At 40.8% G+C, this 17,511-nt stretch overlaps 5 protein-coding genes across 9 annotated transcripts in view; 4 read left to right on the forward strand and 1 right to left on the reverse strand.

The window, feature by feature from the left end:
• Positions 1–232: 232 nt before the first annotated feature.
• Positions 233–16,102, reverse strand: LOC110976395 (cell division cycle 7-related protein kinase-like). Of its 5 annotated transcripts, none has more exons than XM_087143447.1 (10): positions 15,997–16,102; positions 5,331–5,499; positions 5,098–5,184; positions 4,580–4,718; positions 4,065–4,158; positions 3,824–3,966; positions 3,147–3,294; positions 2,445–2,832; positions 2,146–2,295; positions 233–876 (listed from the first exon to the last, which is right to left on the reverse strand). In XM_087143447.1, exons 2-10 carry the CDS (start codon positions 5,488–5,490, stop codon positions 485–487), a joined length of 1,701 nt encoding a protein of 566 aa, XP_086999573.1. In that variant the 5' UTR covers positions 5,491–5,499; positions 15,997–16,102; the 3' UTR covers positions 233–484. The 5 variants fall into 5 exon arrangements, with proteins under 5 accessions (XP_086999573.1, XP_022085306.1, XP_022085303.1 ...); XM_022229614.2 differs by lacking the exon at positions 15,997–16,102 and adding an exon at positions 8,834–8,918; XM_022229611.2 differs by lacking the exon at positions 15,997–16,102 and adding an exon at positions 5,901–6,041.
• Positions 6,049–17,511, forward strand: part of wdr46 (WD repeat domain 46) — a 41,922-nt gene continuing 30,459 nt past the window's right edge. Inside the window, exons 1-2 of the mRNA XM_022229621.2 lie at positions 6,049–6,152; positions 7,712–7,963. Of these exons, the coding sequence (XP_022085313.2) occupies positions 6,102–6,152; positions 7,712–7,963 (303 nt within the window). The 5' untranslated portion in view covers positions 6,049–6,101. The remainder of the gene's footprint in view (positions 6,153–7,711; positions 7,964–17,511) is intronic.
• On the forward strand, positions 9,036–10,155 carry LOC147797507 (melatonin receptor type 1B-B-like). Its single transcript, XM_087143452.1, has one exon. The coding sequence runs from the start codon at positions 9,036–9,038 to the stop codon at positions 10,134–10,136; it is 1,101 nt and encodes a 366-aa protein (XP_086999578.1). The 3' UTR covers positions 10,137–10,155.
• Positions 12,358–14,078, forward strand: LOC147797508 (galanin receptor 2a-like). Its single transcript, XM_087143454.1, has one exon. It carries the CDS (start codon positions 12,381–12,383, stop codon positions 13,392–13,394), a length of 1,014 nt encoding a protein of 337 aa, XP_086999580.1. The 5' UTR covers positions 12,358–12,380; the 3' UTR covers positions 13,395–14,078.
• Positions 15,591–16,947, forward strand: LOC147797509 (melatonin receptor type 1C-like). The gene has a single exon (XM_087143455.1). It carries the CDS (start codon positions 15,937–15,939, stop codon positions 16,945–16,947), a length of 1,011 nt encoding a protein of 336 aa, XP_086999581.1. The 5' UTR covers positions 15,591–15,936.

Genomic DNA, 17,511 nt, shown 5'->3' on the forward strand with positions numbered 1-17,511 from the left:
GTATCAACCCACAGCCTCTGTACACCTCAGCTTCTTGTAATTGGATCTCCGCCTCCTGTGTTCACTTTTTGGCATGGTTTTTGTGTTTTGCATCTAAACTGATTACTCGTGTTACTTTTTCATTTGCGTTTTGAAGATGTCACAACATGTGAGATAATATTCAGACAAGACGTGTTATGCAAATCTTATTTTTTATAGGAAACTTGAAGAAAAGACTCAAGACAAGGCTGCATTACACTGTATTCTTCAAAATGATCAAATTCTTTATTAACATTATACTGATATAAAATGTGCTGTTAAAAGTCCCTTCTAAATTATTCTGCGCGTGAAAATAATCCCATCATTTATTCCCGGCGAAAAAGCACCGTAGCTATTAGATTTCTATTAAGTTAAATTGATGGGATTGTCTGCAGAAATGACAGTGCCGGGGTCATTTGAATTTTTTTATTGCAGAATGGATCATTTGGATTTCAAAGCCCCCTTCTTAGCATTCTTGTATAAATTGATGTCTCAGTGCTTCCTCGGCAGTTATTCTGGTGCTGGGATTCAAGTCCAGAAGGCGTTGCAGCAGGTGGTATGCCGAGTCAGGCACCAAGTCCTTCCCTATCGGCTTTGGGACTCTAGAGGGCGGGCTTCGTGAGGACCGCCTCTTGCCATGTGCTGCCGTTGGGGAAGCATTGGGGGTTCCGTCTGGGGATGTCTGACGCTGATTGTCGAGGCTGCGTCTTCTGGTGTTCCTGGGAGGTACCTCTGGCGTACTGAGCTTGCTCCTTTTTCCGGATGGTGGAAAGGTGTCGGAATGTATCTTCCTGAGCTGAATACACATCTTCTTCAAATCCATCGCCGGAAGCTTCACACTACAGGTTATCTCCTTGCCTTTATGAAAATGACAAGATACCCTCAATTACGTAGTCCAAATGAAAGATGGTCATTGATGGAACTTAATAACGGTGGGTTCCAATCCCACCACTGGCTTTAACCTAATAACGGTGGGTTCCAATCCCACCACTGGCTTTAACCACTACCAGCCGGGGACTCAGAAATCGTAGCCGTATGGTTTATATGTGTGGCCGGGGTCTCCGAACTCGGACAAAGGAAACAGGGCCCTGTAACAAAAGACCGTACTCTGAACAAAAGACCAGGCTGCTGGGCATGACCGGCATTTTTCACTCTCAAAAGTGGTGATAATCCAGCGTTATTTTGAAACCGTATACCAGGGTTTGGGGTATTTAGAGCAAGCGGATTACCACCGGGGACAAAAGCTCTCCACCACCGCAGCGATGAGCCACACAGCACCGCTGCATGCTAATCTGGCCCCTATTGAAAAGAGGTCAGCAGCGCACTGAGCCAGGTTCGTGAACAAAAGACAGTTGTATAACACTGCACAATCTGGGCTCTGTTTACAAGGCTGCAGGCCTGGCTGAAATATTGAAGGTCACCTGTCAACTTAGAGTAGTGCCTGAAGATTACTCCGTGCGGCTATAAACGACTGTTAAATGGAATGATGAATTGTTGAAGGATTTTGAAAACAGAAAAAAATGATAGTCATGCCGGCCCAGCATCCTCAACATTGAAAAATGCCCCGGCCCGAAGTGGTTAACTTAATAACGGTGGGTTCCAATCCTACCACTGGCTTTAACCTAATAACGGTGGGTTCCAATTCCACCACTGGCTTTAACCTAATAACGGTGGGTTCCAATCCCACCACTGGCTTTAACCTAATAACGGTGGGTTCCAATCCCACCACTGGCTTTAACCTAATAACGGTGGGTTCCAATCCCACCACTGGCTTTAACCTAATAACGGTGGGTTCCAATCCCACCACTGGCTTTAACCTAATAACGGTGGGTTCCAATCCCACCACTGGCTTTAACCTAATAACGGTGGGTTCCAATCCTACCACTGGCTTTAACCTAATAACGGTGGGTTCCAATCCCACCACTGGCTTTAACCTAATAACGGTGGGTTCCAATCCCACCACTGGCTTTAACCTAATAACAGTGGGTTCCAATCCCACCACTGGTTTTAGCCAAGAAGGCTGCATGAGATACGAAGAACCAAAGCTCCTGTTTTAAATTCAGGGTTCTATTAGTTCATCACTTCTTCTTTCTGTTGGCAAACACAAGACATGTTTGGTCATCTCACCATATTCCCTGGCAGCTGTCTTCATTTCCTCGGTGCCCACTATACTCATGATCTGAGCCAGTGCCGTCATGTCGTCCTGTGCTTTGAAGAATGGGTACCGGCCACTCAGGATAGACAGAAAGATTACACCAGCTGCCCACATGTCAACAGCTACAAAAAATAACAGCAAGTTTAAAGAGCTTCAAGTGAGCAAGATCAGAAGTTGATGTGTTGCATAAGAAAATGGTTGCTTGTAATACCCATTACACATGAATTAATGCAGTTTTTGAAAGTTCAGTGGCTACATTCTTGGCTCGAACCTGTCGTCTGATCAGGACATTTCAGCAGAACTTCTGGTGATCTGAACCCAGGGGTGCCAGCCCTGGGTGCCGACTGGCCACTCCGTGACGTACAGACTTCACAGACTTGCAGCAACCCAAAGCAACTGCAGGTCTTGTGGGCCGGGCCTCGGCCCGAGGTTAGCCTGGCACTCCCTGCTGGCTTCTGCCGCTCTGGTCTTGTGAGGGTGGGAACTGGCTTCTTAGGCATTGCTATTCGCTGGTTGAATGTCTTTGGAAGCTGGAAAGTCTTGACTAGGGGTCCACCTTTGGCTTTTTGAGGTAGGGTCCGGTTGAAAGTGTTTGGATCCAGCTCAGTTAATCGTGGCATGGATTCCTTGCTCACTTCTTTACTGTTCTCCTTCAATGTCTGAAATCAGAGAGAAAAACTTGAAATAAAAGAGAATACTGTACTTAAATTTCCGTCATAAAATGTGCAATGACTTTTGCGAATAGATTCTGCCTGCAAGTTCAGTGCACTCTGTCAAATTTTACGCATCAGTCATGCCAGTCAAATTCTTTTTCAGAGACTAAAAACAAGGCCAAAAGCTGAAATATACCTGTACCCTGTTGAGGCCTGAAATTAGCCCAAACTTTTAAAAGAAGAAGTCTGAAATCAGGCATCACCCTCAGACAACCAAAGACACTGATGGATGGAAAATTTCAAATAGAAGATTAACTCACCTGCTTAGACGCCACCTGCGAAGCCCTTTGAGTTTTCTGTGTTACCTTGGGTGACAACCTGAAGAGTGTTGATGGATGACCTTTGATTCTTGATTTCCTCGATGATGTGGGTACCCTCTGAGCCAGGCCAAAATCTATGAGGGCGTACCTGGAGATCCCGAGAGATTGTTTATTCAAACAAATTTGCAGCACATCCAGGGAGTACTTGTGCCTCAAAGTGTCACAGTGGTGCTTTCCTCTTCTGTTTTTTTGGTGTGATATTGGTTTGAATCCTGAAAACCTGAAGTTTGTTTATTCATTCCTTGAAATCATATTTTGAAGGATTAGAAATTCAGAATTCTTGTGAAACTATCAGCAACTATGAATTTCTCAATAAAGGTATCATTCACAAAATAGCTAATTCTATAAAGGTGAAAATACAGCATATTGGGGGGAAGCATGTACAGTACAGGCGATTCACAATAGAGCGCCACCGAGAGTTTGCAACACGGCCAATCATAACACACGAAATTTGTCGACCCTTTCCAAACGCGCATTGGGTCGACCAATTTCGCGCACTGTGATTGGCCAACACGTTGCAAACTCTTGTTGGCGCTCTATTGTGAAACGGCCGTATTACATCTACAGTTACAATTAAACAGCTTTTTGAAGTATGAGAAATAAAATGTCCTACTCACTTTTGAAGTCGATGATTGCACAAGAAGTTACTCGGTTTGACATCGCGGTGGATGACGTTAAACTGATGCACTCTGCGTAGAGCTAGGAAGAGATTCCGCATGTACTCGCGAATTTCAAAAATCTTCATTGTCCTCAGGAACAACTGCAAATAAGTGCGGAATTTTGACGAAATTATTTATGATGAAATACACTTTACAGAGTAGAATAAACTTTACAAATTGCCAAGGAAGAGAGACTTACGTGGAAGCTGTCATGGGGAAAGTACGGCATGACAATCACAACGTGATCGCGCTCACGATAACTCAACTTCATCCCCATTACATTCTCAGTACCTCTGCAATTAACAACAAAATATTTCATCCCTCAAAATGGATTGATTTGTTATTTCCAAGGGTCTGCAAATTTGCCTCAGTGCACAGGAAGTGATTGGAAGATGCGGATAGGCAAACAAAAGAGAATAATTCCAGGTAAAATTTTTCAAAAACTATTTCCTTCAGTTTTTCTATTACCAATAAAAAGTGAGAAAAGGGAAAAATTGCATGTCTATTATTGAGTTTTTCTACAACGGGTAGTGTTTCACCGATCTGTATATTCAGCCACAATTTCGGGACACTTGAGCTTTCAGAATTTTTTGCCGTGGACAGCAGCCAAGCAAAGAAATTTTGCTGTCAGATTTACTCTGGTTCATGACCAATCTCTTCAGCAGCCAAGACTTGCGTGTTCACGTTTGGTGTTTCGTTTTTAAGTGTCTTTACCCAATTTGGTGAAGACACTGTAGCTCTCCCAAAATCCTCTCTGGGTGACTGGTAGGAATAATGTGTTTCAAAGCAAACTGCTGTTTGACATCTGGTCCACAAGATTTCACCTCAGCCAGATAGACTGAGCTGAACGTTCCTGGTACCAAAAAAAAAAAAAGAATTGTTGTTCATTTCAAATGGTGGTGAATAGGTAGTACAGTTGGTGATATAGTTGATAGAGGATTTCTTTAATTTTTCTGACAACCATAGTTTCTTGAAATGTATTCTTCACAGCACCAGATCCTGTTCAGAAAAAAGCCCCTCCAGTGGTTTATCAGCGATCAGAAAGCAAAAACATATCCTAGAAAGTGTAATTTAGCAGAGAAAATATCTGAGCATTAACTGAGAGAAAACAGAATTTTTCATATCAATCTCATAGGGTTTGTGCACTGGGTGTTGAGTGATATCCATTTTTCAAAACTCTTTCCAATATACATTTTTTACTAAAGAAATGACGATGTTTTCATAGTCCCTACCTTCTCCAATTTTATTCCTGATGGTGAAAATCTCGTCAACCTGTGGTACATAGGTCAGTAGCTTTTTTATCTCTGCATTTACCTCTCCTGAAGAAAATTTTTAAAAAATGTCAGTAGAAAACAAGCCTACTTGTTTTTGCACCGTTCTTGAACCTTCAGTTATCATGGTAAACTAAACATGGATTTGGGAAATTTTTAAAAATGTAATTCTGGGGTTTTCAAGATTTTCTCACCCGTCGGTCCATCTGGACTCTCTTGATAAGAGCGTCTCTTTCGTTTCCTGACATTGACAGGGGTACATGGGATTTCAACCACATCAGTGTGGATGTCATGCACACTGCCAATGCTGATTGATCCAGTTGTACTTCCCTCGATTAGCTTGGCCATCATCATTGAACTTGGCTGAAGACATGGACGATTAAACATGTTAAAAATATTTTGATCATTCATAGGCCTAGCAAACAATTTGAGAACACAAACAATCTGACGATCACATTCACAGTTCAATATCCATTGTCATAATGCCAGTTTTAATCATTCTTAAATTCTGGTGCTTCCACAAATGCCAACCACATCAGAAGTAGGGGCCCAATCATAATCAGACGATAATGCTCATGGCATGGTCCGCTCCGCCTCTCCTACAGTTCTGGGGGTAGGCATCATGCATGTCATGCCGGTTGATATCCTCTTTCTGATTCGACAGCGCGTTTCTAGTTCTACCCTCATCAAATGCAACATTCCACATTAACATTATAAAATACAATTTCATACAATAAACTGTGAAATAATTTACCCTCTTTTACCGATTCTGGAGCAGATTGTCTTTCACTGAATCCGCGGAGTAAATTCATGAAATTGGGACGCGATAATTTTGTACACAAATTTCGCGCGAAACGTTTAGCTGGTAATCACTGCGTTTTGAGACTCTGAAGACAAAAATTGTGCGTCTGCGTCGCCGAGTACCAATGAATTAAAATGACAGAATTTGACCTTTGACATTCAATATGGCGACTTCCATCGAAGAACGTGTTCTACCGGAGAGCGGTAACAAAAATGTACGTTTTAGTCATTGTCATTCAGTTTCATTGCCAAATGTAACATTACCTAGAAAATAGCACTGGGCTGATGATTGACCAGTCATGCCAGCAGTGCCAGAATATCAGCACATTGCCTTTCTGGCGGTTGACCCCTTTTTGGGCCTAAAAACAGCCTAAGGCTGATCAAGTTGCCACTTTTTAGATCAATTGAGCAAAGCCTAAGGGAATGAGATTTCTCTTTATATCCACTGCCTGTGAAGCCCCTGCTTAAAATTGTCATTGATTTTTTAAAAGAAGCATTGTTTTAAAATTCCCAATTTTTGTTTTGGTTGTATTTTCTCCCCCTCCCTCAAATTAAACACTGCTTAAGAAGAACATGAAAATGCCAATAAAACGTGTGCTACTCTGCCTCCTACCAACTTTTAGCATGAGTACATGTACATGTAAGTCTCCCACATGCATGCTGTATGCAGTCAGCAAGCCTTGCCATGGCCAGCCCAGCCAGCCCCAAAACCTTGGGCATACGCTTAGGGCAGATGCCGTAATTATAGTACACATGCAAATGAATGAGTTTCCAGTCAACAGAGATTGTCAGGAAAATCTGAAGATCAACAAATAGAGCCAACAAAATGACGTATCTGATCGGCAGAGGTCACGAAGGCGGCAGAGGTCAGGAAGGCCAAGCCAGTTGGCCAATAGCAGTGGCTGTTTCAGTGTTTTAATTTTGAAAATACAATTTTTTTTGGCTGATGAAGTTGAGTACAGAATCTTACAGAGCTTCTACATGAAATTGAAAATGAATAGAAGAGATATTTTTCTAATCGATGCTTTAGTGATAACATTTGAACTTGGTGGGAGTGTGATTTTTGCCCATTGTATTTCAGCATGTCCCACATAGAGATGTAAATTTATGCGACATATCTTCCTATGGGTTATGCATATGCATGAAAATAATGTATAATGAAAAAATGCCACATGTTTTAATTTATGCTCAGACACATAATAAATGAATGTCATTTCATTTGCCAAACATTCACGAAGCAAAGGATCCACTCAAGGTACAATGTATGAATATACATGTATTTAGCTCCGCCAGCTAAAAGGAGGTATTTCCTGGGCTACACGGATATATACAACCATTCAATGTGATGGGCTTATTGGACTGTGTACAAAATTTGAGTATAGATCCTAGAAACCAAGTATACAAACCACCATGTGCAAAGAAAAAAGGCTCTGACCATTTGGAACAATGTGTGTACAAGCCATACCCAGCAAGAAATGAGACCGAGGGGTACCCCCCCAACATGTCCAATCCCTATACACATTCCAGACTATTGTTACTTAACACATCCCCCCAAGATGTCTGAAAGGAATTCCCCAGATTCCTGCGAGACAATGACCAACACAAAGCAGGGGGGTTCTCTCTGTCTCATACCTTGCTGCATATGGCACAAGCAACCCAGTGCTAATGGTAACTACTGGTATGTGGACCATCGTGTCTAAACTGTTGTTTATGGACTTTTTTCCTGAATGGCTCTCCACAAGAAAGTATCCTTTCCCTGTTTTCCTAAATGCAGAAAAGGCATGTTAAGAAAACTGCCAGGTATTTTGACTCTAATGTCGAAGAGGCTACAACTCAACCAGACCCAGCAAAGAAACACGTAGGGAAATTTCGAAGAAAAGGAACCCACTCAGAGGACGACAAACAGGAACCGAAATGGAAGAGAGATTTCATGAAGTCGAGGGAGAAGAAAGACCCATTTGAAGGACCGCCACCCATCCCAGAGAAGAGAATGCAGAAATACGTACGAGGAAGGAGAAATAAAGTGGTAAGTCATGATAAAAAAACTCGGTCATGTTATCGCCAGTGAGTAAAGTGGAATGCCCTGATCAAGGTCTCTTATGTAGCAGTTTGGAACAAATATTCTCAATTTCTCAAGCTTCAGGGAGTTTAATCAAGAAAATTGCATTTGATTCTTTTGTATTTTTCCAAAGACGTATTTTTATCAGCAAGCACAAAATGGTGCCAATATATAAAAGAAGGTGAGTGCTAATCACAGAAATTATACACAGCGTACTTTGTATTTGATTTACATGTACTCCATTTTCAGTCTTCCCGTCGTCATTTCAAACTAAGAAAAATTAAGTAATCTTATTTTCAGTGTTCACAGCAGGTAACCATCTTCACTCAACCTAGACCAGTCCATAACCATCATCTGTCAAGCATGACTTTGGAGATGCTTCCCTGTGTCAGAAGTAATGATTCTATCATCAAAGCAGTACTGAAAATGTACATAATACATATTATTTATGATTGTCTGCCGCTGTAGAATTAATTGCAGACTTGTCATGGAAGTGACCACTAATGCATGACATAATTCCCCTCTGGCTAGAAATTATTCATGTTCTCAGCCAGAGTGTCATCAGTCTTAGAAGCATGTTTGACCTTTATGTCAGCCACATTTACGAATTAATTTGAACACCACAAGCAGTGACTGCTATGAGTAAGCTGCACAGCATTTACATGTACTTTGCATCTTGACAACACACCAAGGAGCAGTATCGTCCAAGTACAACACAAAGGCTTACCTCCAACAACTTGCCAGATGATTTGCACAAAACTGGCACGAACCACGGATACATGAGATGGATTTACATTCTCCGTAGGAGACTCAGGCAAAACGTGGTGTTTGGTTTACCTGTTAGCCGCCCTTGCGAATAGAGTGAATACAGTTGAAACCATCAGAGACCAACAAGACAGATTTACGAATCTCTGGTGGTGTGTAAGCAAGATCATCTTCACACATCCTCTGAGAAAGTTGAAACCGTCGGCAACAGAGCAGATTTACACATCTCCAGTGATGTTTGGCCAAGGCAACAGATTCTCATCTGACTAACCAGATGTCTGAAGGAAATCGAACTGTACACCTGAGCAGTATTCACTGTTACAAAGCTCAAAGCATTACTGTACTACTTAATCCTTTCACAATGGATGAGCAAGACAACAGCACAAATTCCTCTTCTGATGAGATGTTCTTTAGTGACACCTTTAGGCAGATCATTGCAGCATTTTTTCTGGTATGTTCAATCCTTGGAACATTTGGCAACACACTGGTCCTAGTTTCTATGATATTGTCCAAGAAACTCTGGCATGCCACCAACATGTTTGTGCTGAATCTTAGCATCGCTGATCTATTGATTTGTATCTGTGTCATTCCTACGAATGCAGTTGTATTCTTCAAGGCAGAACAATCACCAACCATCGAATCCCTCTGCACCATTGCAGGTTTCATGTTTGTACTTTGCTTTGGATGTAGCATCAACAATCTAATGTGCATTGCCATCAGCAGATATGCCATCATTCGCCTGAATGGAGCAGCATACGCTAAGTTGTTCAGTCGGCGATGGACTGCTTTGGCCATCAGTCTGACTTGGTTGATTCCTTTGTTCACTGAGCTTATCCCAATTCTCAGTGGTTGCCTGAAACCTGGCTTTGATGAAGACCTTTCTGCCTGTTTTCTGGACAGGGAGAAAACTTTGGCACTCTGTGTATTGGGTGTCATAGCTTGTCTTGTCCCCACTCAATTCTGTGTGCTGTTCTGTAGTTCCTTAATGGTTTTTTGCCACATTTGCAACCATGCAAAGAGAGTTCAACATTTGGAAGTGCCCATTGAAATGCAAGTCCACAATGCACAGAGAATTCAGCAACCTAGACCCAACGCTAAACTCCAAGTTGAAGTATCCAAGAATCTCCTGTTAGTGGTGTGTGCCTTCATTGTCTGCATTTTACCAGCCAGTATCTGTACTGTCTTATTATATACATTGAAGGACTCAACTATAGTAAATAAGGTGATGCCTATTGCTACAGTAATCTCATCATTAAACAGGTGTCTTAACCCATTGATCTATGGATTTAAACACCCTCATTTCAAGACAGTGTTCCATTGCATTCTTCGCGGGAAATTTGACCAAATACCCGACAGGAATAGGATCTGTAAATAACACTTTTCTTTGTCTTGTTGAAAAAGGAAACACAGATGACAAATTGTGGATGTGTATAGTTAGTGAAGATGGATACAACTTCTCAGGAGGCTGGACTTACTGTACCTGTGACAGAGATTCTGACATTTGAGTGACAAAAAGACAGAGTTGAAAAGGTTACTACTGTGAAACTGAACTCACTTTTGAAGCCCATCTTAACTTTGTACACACCTTGAAAGTGTAGAGTGGTCAACTTGTAAATGGTGGAAAATTGTGTCAGAAAAAAGGGTTCATAAATACCTCAGACAATCTCCCTATTCAACAACATGAAACTTGACTGTGTATGAACATTTGATAATGCCGGCTGAGAAGTGATAATGCCCACTGCGTAAATCACAGGCGGGCACCTGGATACGAGACAGTTTAATTGATTCTGATTGGTCAAGAGTCTGTGTGCATGCGGCTCGCCATGCGCATGCCAATTGGACAATTTGCACAAGGAATATTCCATAAAAATGGACGGGGTTGTTCGGGAAAACAAAAGTAAAATTCTAGAACAAAAACATCGGAAATCGATTATATATTGACTTCTTTTGACTCTCCAACTAAAAAGGTACGGTACGAGTATTCAGTCTTAAACGTACCGGTACGTTTAAGACCAGCCAAGCACATATTTATTCCCTTACTGATAATTCTTTACATTGGTAGAAGAAAGTAGTGACAATGGAATCATTTTCTGCAAATTGAAAAAAGTACTCTTGGTACAGCTCGTACATATCAGCTGTTCATGTGTTCATTTCATTTGATGATTTATGTACGTGTATCGGTACGTGTATACCTGTCATTCCATGTCATTGGAGGAATTTAAGTCTTGCTTATGTGCTGTCCTGTACTTGTTTGTAGTTTACTAGAAGATAAGAAATGGGGATGAGTTGCCATGGAAACACCTGTTGTTGTTCTGGAGGAAGTGTTCCTGTGTAGCAAACAGTTCGTTTCTGCTGAAATGGAAAAATAGTCAGTGAAAATTTTTAAGGGCAAATTCACAGTGAATTGGTCTACATTGATTGGGGTCTTACTTAAACTATGTACTCTTAATTTAATCATTTTCTATAACTGATTGTGGAGTTTTTTCAGAAAATATCTCTAGAAACACTATTTCCAACTAAATAAGAAAAGAGGAGTCCTCAAAGTAACTCTGTGTTGCAGGGTTGCACAGGTGGCTTGTGTTGTAAAGGACTCATCTCTCACCCCTGTGGTCTTAGGTTCGATTCTAGGGCAGGGCCAAGCAGAGTAAAGTTGGTTGTCGGTTCTTCAGTTCTTTTCTGTGCCACTGGGTTTTTTCAGGTTCTCTGATTTTCCTCCCTCTGTGGAAGATTAACACTTTCAATCTCTTGCTGTGTTCCATGCTCAAATATAGGTTATCTGACAGCAACCAGAGGCATCTTTACATGCCTTTGACTCGACAACAATGCAGCTGCATCATTGGTAATTCAGCCCCCTCCCCACTGCTACTGGTAGCAAAAATGATTCGACCCCAATCCCTTCTTCCCCTAAAAAAAGAGAAACTCAAATATAATGCACATGATTAAAACACTTCTGCCTTTTTTCTTTCTTTCTTTTTTACTTGAGTTTTCATTGGTACCCAGCCCCAAAATACTGAACTACATGTAATGATTGATATTGGGTTGGTACCCGGCACAGACATACATGTAATTTAAGTGCAAGAATGACTTCACGTGCCTCAGGGTCATAGAAAGACAATTTCCCAACTTCAGGCAGTACAATATAATCAAGGGAATTGCATTTGTTTCAGACATATTTTTAACAGCAAGCACAAACGAGTGCAGATGAAAGGAGAGTGCCAATCATTGAAATTCTGCACTTTGTGCTCTAGTTACTTTATTTTCAGTCTTTACATCATCATTTTAAATTACAAAAAAATTAAAATATGAATTCTATGTCGGTACTCATTTTCAGTATTCACAGCCGCTTACTTGTCATCTTCACTCAAATGAGACAAGTCCATACCCATTATCTGTCAAGCATGACTTTGGAAATGCTTCCTTCTGTCAGAAGTAATGATCCTATCAGAGCAGTACCGAAAATGTCCATAATGCATGCTTTTTATGATTGTCTGCTGCTGTAGAATTAATTGCAGACTTTCAATGCAGTGACCACTAATACAAGAAAGACTACTTTGAATTATACATTTTCAGCTGTATTCTCCATAGGAAAACTCGCAACTTTCTATTGAGTTATTCAATAATGGATGAGCAAGACAACTGCACAAATTCCTCTTCTGATGTGATGTTCTTTAGTGACACCTTTAGGCAGATCATTGCAGCATTTTTTCTGGTATGTTCAATCCTAGGAACATTTGGCAACACACTGGTCCTAGCTTCTGTGATATTGTCCAAGAAACTCTGGCATGCTGCCAACATGTTTGTGCTGAATCTGAGCGTCGCTGATCTTTTGATTTGTATCTTTGTGGTTCCAATTAACGCAGTTGTAGTCCTGAAGGCAGAACAATCACCAACCATCAAACCCTTCTGCACCATTGCTGGCTTCATGTTTATAATTTGCTTTGGATGTAGCATCAACAATCTAATGTGCATTGCCCTCAGCAGGTATGCCATCATTCGCCTGAATAGAGCAGCATACACTAAGTTGTTCAGTCGGCGATGGACTGCTTTGGCCATCAGTCTGACTTGGTTGATTCCTTTGTTCACTGAGCTTATCCCAATTCTCAGTGGTTGCCTGAAACCTGGCTTTGATGAAGACCTTTCTGCATGTTCTGTGGACAGGGGGAAAACTTTGGCACTCTGTGTATTGGGTGTCATAGCTTGTCTTGTCCCCACTCAATTCTGTGTGCTGTTCTGTAGCTCCGTAATGGTTTTTTGCCACATTTGCAACCATGCAAAGAGAGTTCAACATTTGGAAGTGCCCATTGAAATGCAAGTCCACAATGCACAGAGAATGCAGCAACCTAGATCCAACACTAAACTCCAAGTTGAAGTATCCAAGAATCTCCTGTTAGTGTCGTGTACCTTCATTGTCTGCATTTTACCAGCCAGTATCTGTGTTTTCTTGTCATATACACTGAAGGACACTAGTACAATCAAGAAGCTGATTCCAGCTTCCATGGTAATCTTGTCAGTAAACAGGTTTCTTAACCCATTGATCTATGGATTTAAACACCCTCATTTCAAGACAGTGTTCAACTGCATTCTTCGCGGGAAATTTGACCAAATACCAGACAGGAATAGGATCTGTAAATAAACTTTTCTTTGTCTTATTTTGTTAATGAGGCTTAATGTAAGACAGGAAGAGTTGTCATGGAAACACCAGTTGTCATGGAGGAAGTGTCCCTGTGCAGGAAACAGATCATTTCTCCTGAAATGGAAAAAAATTCATGGAGAATTTATTTAAAGCACAGTTTTACAGTAATTTGTTCTTCATTTAAGAGGGGTCTTACTTAAACTGTATGGTGTTAATTTATCATTTGCTATAATTGATTGTGGATTTTTTAAAGAAGGTATCTTTGGAAACACAGTTACTATATATAAGAAAAGAGAAGTCATCAAGTAATTCTGTGTTTGAGGGTGGCACAGGTGGCTTGTGTTGTAAAGTACTTACACCTGTCTCTGTCAAAAAATCAACACTTTCAGTCTCTGGCTGTGTTCCATGCTCAAATATGGGTTACTTGGCAGCAACCAGAGGCACCCTCACATGCCTTTAACTTGATCATATTGTAGCTGTGTCATTCATAATTCAGCCTCCCCCTTCCCAGCTGCAAGCAAGGATGATTTGACTCCACCCCCCAAAAAAAAAAGAAAAAGAGAAATTAAAGATAATGTGACATAAACACTCCTGCCTTTTGTTTTTCTTTTTTTAACATAACTTTTCACTGGTATCCAGCCCCAAAATAGTAAAGTGGTTATTAATATTAGGTTGGTACCCATGTCCCTGGCCCACATATTTTGTTTAAGTGTAAGAATGACTTCAAGCGCAACTCAAAGGAAAACATGTTTTCTCTGACTTTATCTGTTCAAATAAATATGGAAGCATCCAAATGGAACGCAGTGTAATATGTCTTCAGAGCTCTACTATAACAACCTAAAAAGGAAAATGAGGGCTACCCTCACCTTGTGTTCGTAGTGGATAAACCCTTGTGCAAGCCAAACAATGCCTACAAAGAATGGCAACATGCACTGTTTGGTATGCACAAGGGTTTATCCACCACAAACACAGGGCGAGGGTTCCCCTCGTTTTCTCTGTTTTCTCAGAATGATGCTAAATCTACATTCAGCATGTTCAGCATTCACATTTTGGCATGAACAGAAAAAAAGCCCTTCTTAGCTTGTTATAGTTGAGTTCTGAAGACAAATGACACTGCATTCGATTTGGATGCTTCTGTATTTATTTGAACTGATAAAATCAGAGAAAACATATTTTCCTTTGAGTTGCTCTTTAAAAAAATGTGTACATTACAACTCTTGTGGGGAGTCAGGTTGGCAAGTTAGTTCTTTCCTCACCTTCCACCTCTGTGGTCCCGGGTTCGATTCCCGGCCCGGTCCACATGTGAATTGGGTTTTCAGTCCCTACTCAATTCCGTGGAATTTACCTTTGAACATTCCTCTGGGGTTTTCCTCCCACCTCTAAAACTGTAACTGCTTCTTACTGTTTCCTCTTTACTGATGTTGGTGAATATGGGTCGTTTGGCGGCTGCCCGAGGCGCCCTTGTATGCCAACTATGTTTAAATTTATTGTTCCACGCTTAATGTCTTCATTGTACAGCCCATTTGAACATACCTATATGAAATTTGCGCTTTATAAATGAATAAATTGTTATTATTATATTATTAACTCTATAGCAAATCTCTCAAATACATGTGCAAGGTATTTTATCCTTTTGGTTGAAGACCCACCTTTGCTAGTCTAATAGCAGTACGTGTAGTTTGGAAGACTTAATACTTGTTTTTCTTCAGCCATGTTCACTTCTTTGTTAAATTACCTGACTGAGATACATTCCATTAAGTTTATACATATTCTGTCTAGGCAAAAAGTCGTTAGTCCTACGTTTACACATTTACATTGTAATGGATCAGTTTCGATTTCTGTAAAGAAAATCACACATCATCTGCTTTTTGACATGTGGAAGTCCATAATCATTAACTGTCAAGCGTAGGCTTACGTGCTTCTTTCTGTGAAAGGACACAGTGACCAGAGCAGTATTGAAGATGGAAAATTCCATAATTGGAATTCATGGTAATTTATACATTGTCCATAACATTGAACAAATTGCCTGCTATCAGGAGACCATCAGCAAGTGAATAGAACCCTATCTCTCACTTTCTTCTTAATTACTGATATTTTCAGCCAGCAAGTTACCGATCCCAGAATTGTCCATTCTGTGATAGCAATTAGATGGTCCATTTGCTACAGTCAATAAAATTAGATTAGTTTACCATGGTTTCTATGTACGTTGTAACATGTGTATGTTAACTGTCTAGGACAGCCATACCAGACATATATCTACTGTAGTCAACAGATTGCTACAGGATTGCTAGGGATAATGCTGAGGAGGTTTGTTCTCTTTCTGCCAGTGGATGTCTGTTGACAAATTGAGACAGACCCAGTGACCATCATTGATGTTGATGGCCAGCTTGTGAGAAAACTTTTAGGAGTTGGAGTAGAGGAGAGAATTTAACAGGTTTTACGTACATTTTATTTACTGTGATGCGTAACCAAGGCAACAGGTGCTACACTGAGTGATGAGTTCATCAGCAAAACTGGCAACTTTCTATTGAGTTATTCAATAATGGATGAGCAAGACAACAGCACAAATTCTCCTTCTGAAGTGTTTTACAGCTATACTTACAGACAGATGGCTGTAGCATTTATTCTGGTTGTTTCAATCCTTGGAACATTTGGCAACATGCTGGTCATAGCTGCTGTGATATTGTCCAAGAAACTCTGGCATGCCACCAACATGTTTGTGCTGAATCTTAGCATCGCTGACCTTTTGACTTGTGTCTATGTCATTCCTATGAATGCAGTTGTATTCCTCAAGGCAGAGCAATCACCAACCATCAAGCCCTTCTGCACCATTGCTGGCTTCATGTTTCTACTTTGCTTTGGATGTAGCATCAACAATCTAATGTGCATTGCCATCAGCAGATATGCCATTATTCGCCTGAATGGAGCAGCATACGCTAAGTTGTTCAGTCGGCGATGGACTGCTTTGGCCATCAGTCTGACTTGGTTGATTCCTTTGTTCACTGAGCTTATCCCAATTTTCAGTGGTTGTCTGAAACCTGGCTTTGATGAAGACCTTTCTGCCTGTTCTGTGGACAGGGGGAAAACTTTGGCACTCTGTGTATTGGGTGGCATAGCTTGTCTTGTCCCCATTCAATTCTGTGTGCTGTTCTGTAGCTCCGTAATGGTTTTTTGCCACATTTGCAACCATGCAAAAAGAGTTCAACATTTGGAAGTGCCCATTGAAATGCAAGTCCACAATGCACAGAGAATTCAGCAACCTAGACCCAATGCTAAACTCCAAGTTGAAGTATCCAAGAATCTCCTGTTAGTGCTGTGTGCCTTCATTGTCTGCATTTTACCAGCCAGTATCTGTGTTTTCTTGTCATATACACTGAAGGACACTAGTACAATCAAGAAGCTGATTCCAGCTTCCATGGTGATCTTGTCAGTAAACAGGTTTCTTAACCCATTGATCTATGGATTTAAACACCCTCATTTCAAGACAGTGTTCCATTGCATTCTTCGCGGGAAATTTGACCAAATACCAGACAGGAATAGGATCTGTAAATAACACTTTTCTTTGTCTTGTTGAAAAAGGAAACGCAGATGACAAATTGTGGATGTGTATAGTTACTGAAGATGGATACAACTTCTCAGGAGGCTGGACTTACTGTACCTGTGACAGAGATTCTGACATTTGAGTGACAAAAAGACAGAGTTGAAAAGGTTACTATTGTGAAACTGAACTCACTTTTGAAGCCCATCTTAACTTTGTACACACCTTGAAAGTGTAGTGTGGTCAACTTGTAAATGGTGGAAAATTGTGTCGGAAAAAATGGTTCATAAATACCTCAGACAATCTCCCTATTCAACAACATGAAACTTGACTGTGTATTAACATTTGATAATGCTGGCTGAGAAGTGATAATGCCCGTTGCGTAAATCACGGGCGGGCACCTGGATACGAGACAGTTTAATTGATTCTGATTGGTCAAGAGTCTGTGTGCATGCGGCTCGCCATGCGCATGCCAATTGGACAATTTGCACAAGGAATATTCCATAAAAATGGACGGGGTTGTTCGGGAAAACAAAAGTAAAATTCTAGAACAAAAACATCGGAAATCGATTATAGATT

Source organism: Acanthaster planci, linkage group LG11 (assembly GCF_054643075.1).
Source record: "Acanthaster planci isolate LZ-2023a linkage group LG11, COTS_SCS, whole genome shotgun sequence".
Lineage (NCBI taxonomy): Eukaryota > Metazoa > Echinodermata > Asteroidea > Valvatida > Acanthasteridae > Acanthaster > Acanthaster planci.